General features: G+C 47.4%; 1 protein-coding gene across 6 annotated transcripts in view; it reads left to right on the top strand.

Annotated features, from left to right (window-relative positions):
- Positions 1-4,682: 4,682 nt before the first annotated feature.
- The window catches only part of ACSL6 (acyl-CoA synthetase long chain family member 6), a 658,958-nt gene continuing 653,343 nt past the window's right edge, over positions 4,683-10,297 (top strand). For 5 of the 6 annotated variants that reach the window (XM_040405103.1, XM_040405087.1, XM_040405095.1 and 2 more), the window contains exon 1: positions 4,683-4,807. In XM_040405103.1, the coding sequence (XP_040261037.1) occupies positions 4,759-4,807 (49 nt within the window). In that variant the 5' untranslated portion in view covers positions 4,683-4,758. Of the gene's footprint in view, positions 4,808-9,295; positions 9,352-10,297 lie in introns of all 6 variants that reach the window. The other variant, XM_040405074.1, reaches the window with a different exon arrangement.

Raw genomic sequence — 10,297 nt, 5'->3', positions numbered from 1 at the left:
AGTCGATTGGTTGGTCCACCTGGAAGGTAAAAAAAAAAAAAAAAAAAAACAGGCCGCAACGCAATCATTTTATTAACTCTGGAACAGAACATATAAACTTTAAATTTTTGAACTGAACATTAACCTTTTTGCTTACTGGTGTTTTTTTTTTTTTTTTTTTTACCTTTATAGAAAAAAACCTCTCCTTCCCCATGGGTCAATGTGCAAAGCGCAAATCGCCCAAAGATGTGGCGAAGTGCGTTATGCACTTTGTCCCAGGTGAAAGGAGACGTTTGCAGCAGCTGTGAGTGAATGGGCCCTAATAGCCCTGTGTGCCTGTCCTGGTGAGATGTGATCCCTATGCTAGGTGTACCTGTGTGTGGTACTTCCGGAAACACTCCCCTAAGCATAGGGCAGGGTGGTCAGGACAGTCAGGACAGAAATAGCGGGTGTCACGCCTTATTCGACTCCTGCTACAGACACGACATCTTTTTCGGGGTGACGGTTGGGTTGAGGTATCGGCAACGACATTGGGGAAATGTCGCTCGAGTAGACGGCTAACTACACTGGTGGATGGGGCCACGGAACCTTCTGGATACAGGAGGTTCTCGATGATCTCTTCCTGAAATTTGAGGAAGGATCGTGTTCTCCCAGCCTTACTGTAGAGAACAAAACTATTATACAGAGCCAATTGAATCAAATATACAGACACCTTCTTATACCAGCGTCTGGTTCTGCGGGACACTAAATACGGAGACAACATCTGGTCATTGAAGTCCACCCCTCCCATGAGCGCATTATAGTCGTGGACTGAGAGGGGCTTTTCAATGACACGGGTTGCTCGCTCAATTTGGATTGTCGTGTCTGCGTGAATGGAGGAGAGCATGTAAACGTCACGCTTGTCTCTCCATTTCACCGCGAGCAGTTCTTCGTTACACAAGGCAGCCCTCTCCCCCCTTGCAAGACGGGTGGTATCGAGCCGTTGGGGGAAGCCCCGGCGACTAGGTCGCACGGTGCCACAGGCGCAAATCTGTTCTAGAAACAAATGCCTAAAGAGGGCCACACTTGTGTAGAAATTGTCCACATAAAGATGGTACCCCTTGCCGAATAAGGGTGACACCAAGTCCCAGACTGTCTTCCCACTGCTCCCCAGGTAGTCAGGGCAACCGACCGGCTCCAGGGTCTGACCTTTCCCTCATAGACACAAAATTTGTGGGTATAGCCTGTGGCCCTTTCACAGAGCTTATACAATTTGACCCCATACCGGGCACGCTTGCTTGGGATGTATTGTTTGAAGCCAAGGCGCCCGGTAAAATGTATTAGGGACTCGTCTATGCAGATGTTTTGCTCTGGGGTATACAAATCTGCAAATTTCTGGTTGAAATGGTCTATGAGGGGCCAAATTTTGTGGAGCCGGTCAAAAGCTGGGTGGCCTCTGGGACGGGAGGTGGTGTTGTCGCTAAAGTGCAGGAAACGCAGGATGGTCTCAAATCGTGTCCTGGACATAGCAGCAGAGAACATGGGCATGTGATGAATTGGGTTTGTGGACCAATATGACCGCAATTCATGCTTTTTAGTTAGACCCATGTTGAGGAGAGGGCCCAGAAATATTTTAATTTCGGAAACTTGGACTGGTTTCCACCGGAAAGGCTGGGCATAAAAGCTTCCCGGGTTGGCGGTTATAAATTGTGTGGCATACCGATTTGTTTCTGCCACAACTAAGTCTAAGAGCTCCACAGTCAAGAACAGCTCGAAAAATCCCAGGGCCGAACCGATCTGAGCCGTCTCAACCCGAACTCCAGACTGGGCGGTGAAAGGGGGAACTAATGGTGCGGCTGAAGTTGGTGACTGCCAATCAGGGTTTGCCAGCACCTCAGGGATTCTATGGGCTCTACGGGCCTGTCTGTGCGGTGGCTGCGACGGGGTAACTACTGCACGTGCCACCGTACCAGCTTCAACTGCCTTTCTGGTGCTCGCTACTTCACCATGTTGTACGGCAGTGCTGGTACTAGGTCCAGGAAGGGCTGCGCTGCTGGTGTATGCCTCACCACGTGATCCGACAGCGCCAGCCCCACTCTGCTGCTCTTGAAGTGGATCCTGCGCAACCTGTGGTCTAGCGACACGGGGCCGGGTACGCCTGGTGCTATCAGGGACCTCAGCCTCCTCGTCCGAACTTTGGGTCAGAGAGCCACTGCTTTCTACAGGTTCATATTCTGACCCGCTAGATTCATCAGATGAGGGTTCCCATTCCTCATCCGACTGGGTCAGAATCCTGTAGGCCTCTTCAGAAGAATACCCCCTGTTTGACATTTGGGCAACTAAATTTAGGGGTATTCCCTGAGACTACCTAAGAAAAAAAAGCAAGCCTGTCTTACAAATGGGAGGCTAGCGAAGTACCGGAGGCCGCTGCGGTTGATAAAAAATATCAAAACTGATTTTTTTATCGCCGCAGCGCGTGTAAAGTGAATGTGCAGTGATAAAAAAATAATAATTTTTTGTCACTGCGGTGGGGCGGGCGTGGGTGAACGCACGTGTGGGCGACCGATCAGGCCTGATCGGGCAAACACTGCGTTTTGGGTGGAGGGGGCGAACTAAAGTGACACTAATACTATTATAGATCTGACCGTGATCAGTTTTGATCACTTACAGATACTATAAAAGTACAAATGCTGATTAGCGATACGCTAAACAGCGAATAAGTGACTGCGGTGCGGTGGGCTGGGCGCTAACTGATCCCTAAACTACCTAACCAAGGGGCCTAAACTATCCCTAAAACCTAACAGCCAATACCAGTGAAAAAAAAAAGTGACAGTTTACACTGATCACTTTTTTACTTTCACTAGTGATTGACAGGGGCGATCAAAGGGGTGATCAAAGGGTTAATTGGGGTGCAGGGGGTGATCTGGGGCTAAAGTGTACTGTTGGTGCTACTCACTGTGATCTCTGCTCCTCTGCTGGATCCAACCGACGAAAAGGACCAGCAGAGGAGCAGACAAGCCATATAACAGATCATATTTACTAATATGATCTGTTATATGGCTTGTGATTCGATTTTTTAAAAATCAGCAACCTGCCAGCCACGATCATTGGCTGGCAGGTTGCTGACAAAATACTCCTTTAACTTTTGCCGGCCCGCGATGCGCATGAGCGGGCCGGCTCTGACCGAAATCTCGCGTCTCGCGAGATGACGCACGGATGCGTCTAGGAGGAATGAATCAACCACCTTCCGGACGCATCCGTGCGTTAGGCGGTCGGGAGGTGGTTAAAAAAGGATTTTAGAGATATGTAAATTTGTCTTGTATGTGTCCAAGGGGCTGTACGAACCTTCCTGGAGCCCAGTCACGCCCGCCTGTGAAGGAGCCCAGCACCGCCTATGTCCTCCAAATCTCCTCCTTTTATCATAGATTGCCGTAATCTCGCGATGCGCGAGCTCGCGCATGCGCAGTTCTTTCCCTGAGGCTGATGCCAGCACAGCGAAGGAACACTATACCGGCACTGCGCATGCGCGAGCTCGCGCATTGCGAGATTACGGCAATCTATCGTTGATGAAAGGAGGAGATTCGGAGGACATAGGCGGTGCTAGGCTCCTTCACAGGCGGGCGTGGCTGGGCTCCAGGAAGGTTCGTACAGCCCCTTGGACACATACAAGACTAATTTACATATCTCTAAAATCCTTTTTTAAAGAAAATAAAAGCACACAGCCCAATAGGACAGGTATATTGCGGACATGCTAGTGGCGATCTAGCTCTATAGCCCAAAACTTGGTGACAGAATCCCTTTAAGGTGAAAAATGGCTGGGTCCTAAGGGGTTAAACAAGTCTCACTAACACCAGAGGGTCTAGGGCAGTGATGGTGAACCTTTTAGAGACCGAGTGCCCAAACTGCAACCAAATACCCACTTATTTATCGCAAAGTGCCAACACAGCAATTTAACCTGAATACCAATATAGTATATCTTCCATGTACTTTATCATTTAGCTATAATAGCCTACATTCAATGTGCTGCCTGTGCTGTTCATAGTGCGTCCTGTGCTGATGAGTGGCAGGAAATGTCTAAAGCATATTGGTACGCCATAGACTTTTTCCAAGGCGCGGGTGCCCACAGAGAGGGCTCTGAGTGCCGCCTCTGGCACCCGTGCCATAGGTTCGCCATCACTGGTCTAGGGGAAGCAGCAGGCTGGGGGACAACATGTTCATTAGCATTAGAAGCAGCAGCATGAGACACATTAACCCTATCTGCTAACACTGAACTGGTGCTGGTGTCAGGGACAGCATCCACTGCAGACCTAAATAGATCCTGTAACAATAAAGGCTTAGGTGCGGGAGGGGACCTCCTGGTCATCTCACCATGGTCCTGGGTAGCAGCAGAGGGTGGAGAGAATGTGACAGGAGGATGCCGGCTTCCCAATGTAAAGGCAGCTGACAAAGCCGATGGTGACAGCAGCTATGGCGTCAGCTCCTGAATTCCTTCGGATATTTTAGCCATCTTAGAAGATGCTGAGAAACTGCAAATGGCAGCTTTACCCTGAATGCGGCAGAAGCCTGCAGTCCCCATGGCTGGTAGACGGTGGTGGGCAGAGAGGTTACTGCCGTGCACCATACACGTGCTGGCAGGATCACTGCAGCAGGAGGAGCCGTGAGGTGGGAAGCAGCATCATTCTGCAGGAGGTCCCACAAGGAGGGGTGCTAAAAATACTGCCCTGCTGCGGCCCCGCCCGCCGCTCACTGCAGTCCCTTCTCCAGCCGGAGTGGTCCATGTTGTAGCCGGCACGCGGAGACATGCTCACCTTCCTCATCGTGTCTGGTGGCTCCATCTGGCTGCTTGTGGGTAAGAGCCTGCATGCTGGTGGTCTTCCTTACCTCACCTCTAGCCTGTAGTTGTAATGGGTATGCGCCCACTATAGAAGCCGATTCCTATGGGGAGCACTAATGGTCTATGCTCATTGTATGTGTACCCTCCATGTAGGTATATAGAGAGCAGGCTCAGCCTCATGTAGGTATATAGAGAGCATACTCAGCTCCATGTATGGACATAGAGAGCAGGTTTAGCTTCATGTAGGTATATAGAGAGCAGGCTCAGCTCCATGTAGGTATATAGAGAGCAGGCTCAGCTCCATGTAGGTATATAGAGAGCAGGCTCAGCCTCATGTAGGTATATAGAGAGCATGCTCAGCTCCATGTAGGGATATAGAGAGCAGGTTCAGCTTCATGTAGGTATATAGAGAGCAGGCTCAGCTCCATGTAGGTATATAGAGAGCAGGCTCAGCTCCATGTAGGTATATAGAGAGCAGGCTCAGCCTCATGTAGGTATATAGAGAGCATGCTCAGCTCCATGTAGGGATAGAGAGAGCAGGTTCAGCTACATGTAGGTATATAGAGAGCAGGCTCAGCTCCATGTAGGTTTATAGAGAGCAGGCTCAGCTCCATGTAGGTGTATATAGAGCGTGCTCAGCTCCATATAGATATATAGAGAGCATGCTCAGCTCCATGTAGGGATATAGAGAGCAGGTTTAGCTTCATGTACCTACAGGCTCAGCTCCATGTAGAGAGCAGGCTCAGCTCCATGTAGGTATATAGAGAGCAGGCTCAGCTCCATGTAGGTATATAGAGAGCAGGCTCAGCGCCATATAGATATATAGAGAGCATGCTCAGCTCCATGTAGGGCTATAGAGAGCAGGTTCAGCTTCATGTAGGTATATAGAGAGCAGGCTCAGCTCCATATAGGTATATAGAGAGCATGCTCAGCTCCATGTAGGGATATAGAGAGCAGGTTCAGCTTCATGTAGGTATATAGAGAGCAGGCTCAGCTCCATGTAGGTATATAGAGAGCATGCTCAGCTCCATGTAGGGATATAGAGAGCAGGTTCAGCTTCATGTAGGTATATAGAGAGCAGGCTCAGCTCCATGTAGGTATATAGAGAGCATGCTCAGCTTCATGTAGGGATATAGAGAGCAGGTTCAGCTTCATGTAGGTATATAGAGAGCAGGCTCAGCTCCATGTAGGTATATAGAGAGCAGGCTCTGCTCCATATAGGTATATAGAGAGCATGCTCAGCTCCATGTAGGGATATAGAGAGCAGGTTCAGCTTCATGTAGGTATATAGAGGGCAGGCTCAGCTCCATGTAGGTATATAGAGAGCATGCTCAGCTTCATGTAGGGATATAGAGAGCAGGTTCAGCTTCATGTAGGTATATAGAGAGCAGGCTCAGCTCCATATAGGTATATAGAGAGCAGGCTCAGCTCCATATAGGTATATAGAGAGCATGCTCAGCTCCATGTAGGGATATAGAGAGCAGGTTCAGCTTCATGTAGGTATATAGAGCAGGCTCAGCTCCATGTAGGTATATAGAGAGCATGCTCAGCTCCATGTAGGGATATAGAGAGCAGGTTCAGCTTCATGTAGGTATATAGAAAGCAGGCTCAGATCCATGTAGGTTTATAGAGAGCAGGCTCAGCTCCATGTAGGTATATAGAGAGCAGGCTCAGCTCCATATAGATATATAGAGAGCATGCTCAGCTCCATGTAGGGATATAGAGAGCAGGTTCAACTTCATGTAGGTATATAGAGAGCAGGCTCAGCTCCATATAGGTATATAGAGAGCATGCTCAGCTCCATGTAGGGATATAGAGAGCAGGATCAGCTTCATGTAGGTATATAGAGAGCATGCTCAGCTCCATGTAGGGATATAGAGAGCAGGTTCAGCTTCATGTAGGTATATAGAGAGCAGGCTCAGCTCCATATAGGTATATAGAGAGCATGCTCAGCTCCATGTAGGGATATAGAGAGCAGGTTCAGCTTCATGTAGGTATATAGAGAGCAGGCTCAGCTCCATATAGGTATATAGAGAGCAGGCTCAGATCCATATAGGTATATAGAGAGCATGCTCAGCTCCATGTAGGGATATAGAGAGCAGGTTCAGCTTCATGTAGGTATATAGAGCAGGCTCAGCTCCATGTAGGTATATAGAGAGCATGCTCAGCTCCATGTAGGGATATAGAGAGCAGGTTCAGCTTCATGTAGGTATATAGAAAGCAGGCTCAGATCCATGTAGGTTTATAGAGAGCAGGCTCAGCTCAATGTAGGTATATAGAGAGCAGGCTCAGCTCCATATAGATATATAGAGAGCATGCTCAGCTCCATGTAGGGATATAGAGAGCAGGTTCAGCTTCATGTAGGTATATAGAGAGCAGGCTCAGCTCCATGTAGGTATATAGAGAGCAGGCTCTGCTCCATATAGGTATATAGAGAGCATGCTAAGCTCCATGTAGGTATATAGAGAGCAGGCTCAGCTCCATGTAGGTATATAGAGAGCAGGCTCAGCTCCATATAGGTATATAGAGAGCATGCTCAGCTCCATGTAGGGATATAGAGAGCAGGTTCAGCTTCATGTAGGTATATAGAGAGCAGGCTCAGCTCCATGTAGGTTTATAGAGAGCAGGCTCAGCTCCATGTAGGTATATAGAGAGCAGGCTCAGCTCCATATAGATATATAGAGAGCATACTCAGCTCCATGTAGGGATATAGAGAGCAGGTTTAGCTTCATGTAGGTATATAGAGAGCAGGCTCAGCTCATCCCTATCCATGTAGGTATATAGAGAGCAGGCTCTGCTCCATATAGGTATATAGAGAGTATGCTCAGCTCCATGTAGGGATATAGAGAGCAGGTTCAGCTTCATGTAGGTATATAGAGAGCAGGCTCAGCTCCATGTAGGTATATAGAGAGCAGGCTCAGCTTGTGTCAGTGTTGGTTGTAATGTTGTGTATTCTATGCTTTTCTATAGGGCTACGTGAAGTTGTCATTACTCTGTACGTTAACAGATAAACCAATAGCACATTCAGCTGTGGAACATCTATGCAATCTGTGTAGATAGATAGATAGATATAGATGGAGAGATAACCAGCCACATATAGACAGATGCTTGAAGTTACATTTTTTGCTGATGATGCTGCATGTGCAGTCCTATGTATGATGACAGGTAACATTATATGCATATATAAATCAGTCTCAGCATCCATTAATAACTGCAATCCCCTGTCTCATAAAAGCACCATAGGGAGAAAGTACAGTATATTCATGTTTTCTATCGCCCTCTCATATTTCTGTAGCTTCGTCATCAAGCTTTACAATATTCCTCTTTAACAGCGTCATTGGCTCATGTGCCTTTGTGTAGAGGGATGAGGCATGCGGTATTTGGGATGCTGAATGTATCTGGTGCACTGGATCTTTCTGTATGACTATGTCTCACAGTCTGAATCTTCCCAAAACCCCAATATTGAAGGTATTACTGGGCAATAGCTCCCACTCACCCAGTGTCATATTGGCAGAGTTCCTGGAAAGAAATCATTGGGGTTTCCTTCTGTTGAGGTCATCACTTTGCACGTGCCTGTATGTAACATGGAAGGTAAGGCTACTTTCACACTAGCGTTGTTTAAATCCGGCGTTCAATTCCGACACCGGAACTGCCCGCCGGATCCGGAAAAACGTGTAAAAACGGATTACATTTGAATCCTGATCAGGATTTTGATCACAATGAAAAAATGCATTGGAAAAAACGGATCCGCCATTTATGGACTTTAACTTTTTATCCACATTTTTCGGGTTTAACATGCAAAAGCCAGATCCGGTTTGACTGAACACACGGCGCCGGATCCGGCGTTAATGCAAGTCAATGGGAAAAAGACCGGATCCGGCGTTCAGTCAAAGTGTTCAGGATTTTTGGCCGGAGGTAAAAATACAACATGCTACGGTTTTCTGAAAAGCCTGATCAATCAAAAAGACTGAACTGAAGACATCCTGATGCATCCTGAACGGATTGCTCTCCATTCAGATTGCATTAGGATAAAACTGATCAGTTTTTCCGGATTTGAGCCCCTAGGACGGAACTCAGCGCCGGAAAAGAAAAACGCTAGTGTGAAAGTACCCTTAGATGTGGTAACTGGTATTTTTCTGACAGTAGATTTAAAGAGTCAAGAAATAGATAATTTTGCCTACAAGAACTCATATCAAACATATCCTAATATTTGAACTTCTTGGTCCCCTGTGAGTCTGATTTTGGAGAGAGGAATACGGTACATCTGAACTTTGAGGTGCTGACTGGAGTTAGGGTTTGTTGCCCAATCTTTTAATATCGATGGCCTATATTTGGTCAGTGGGGTCCAGCACTGATCAGCTGTTTTGGAGTGCTGCTGGAAGGACAGTGGATGGAGCTGCTTACTGCAGCACTGCTCCCAGTGAAGTAATGGCAGTAGTACTGCAGTAATCAGCTCTACAAGTATCAGTGCTACAAGATAACAGCTGGGTTGTCGCCCCCCAGATATTGAAGGACTGTCCTGAGAATAGGCCATCAATGTGGACAACATTGGACAACTCATGGGATTATAGATCATAACCACCCTACATACACCAACACCCTTCTTTACCAACAACCCCAAATCAAACATAAATAAATAAGACACGTGGACACTTTATATGGTGGAAGATTTTGACCACCACCAGCTTTATTAAAGAACAGCTTAAACCAAATAAACATTAAAACCATGTACCAATATAACTTAAAGGGTTTCTGTCACCCCGCAAAACTCATTTTTTTTTTTTTGGATAGTTAGATTCTTCATAGTGCGATATAGGAGAATATAATGCTCTTACTTACTTTCATGCGGCCGATTCTTTATAAAACGAACTTTTATAATATGTAAATGAGGGCTCTACCAGCAAGTAGGGCGTCTACTTGCTGGTAGCTGCTGCAGAAATCTGCCCCCTCGCCGTGTTGATTGACAGGGCCAGCCGTGATCTCCTCCTCCAGCTGGCCCTGTCAGTAATTCAAAAATCGCGCGCCTCGCGTCATTCGGCGCAGGCGCTCTGAGATGAGGAGGCTCGTATCCTCAGCACTCCCTCAGTGTGCCTGCGCCGATGACATCACCGAAAGAGAAGACGTCATCGGCGCAGGCGCACTGAGGGAGTGCTGAGGAGACGAGCCTCCTCATCTCAGAGCGCCTGCGCCGAATGACGCGAGGCGCGCGATTTTTGAATTACTGACAGGGCCGGCCGGAGGAGGAGATCACGGCTGGCCCTGTCAATCAACACGGCGAGGGGGCGGATTTCTGCAGCAGCTACCAGCAAGTAGACGCCCTACTTGCTGGTAGAGCCCTCATTTACATATTATAAAAGTTCATTTTATAAAGAATCGGCCGCATGAAAGTAAGTAAGAACATTATATTCTCCTATATCGCACTATGAGGAATCTAACTATCCAAAAAAAAAAAAAAGAGTTTTGCGGGGTGACAGAAACCCTTTAATAACCAAATAATGGCCCAGC

The sequence above is a fragment of the Bufo bufo genome, chromosome 1 (assembly GCF_905171765.1).
Source record: "Bufo bufo chromosome 1, aBufBuf1.1, whole genome shotgun sequence".
Classification (NCBI taxonomy): Eukaryota; Metazoa; Chordata; class Amphibia; order Anura; family Bufonidae; genus Bufo; species Bufo bufo.
This window is presented reverse-complemented; position numbering and strand designations above follow the sequence as displayed.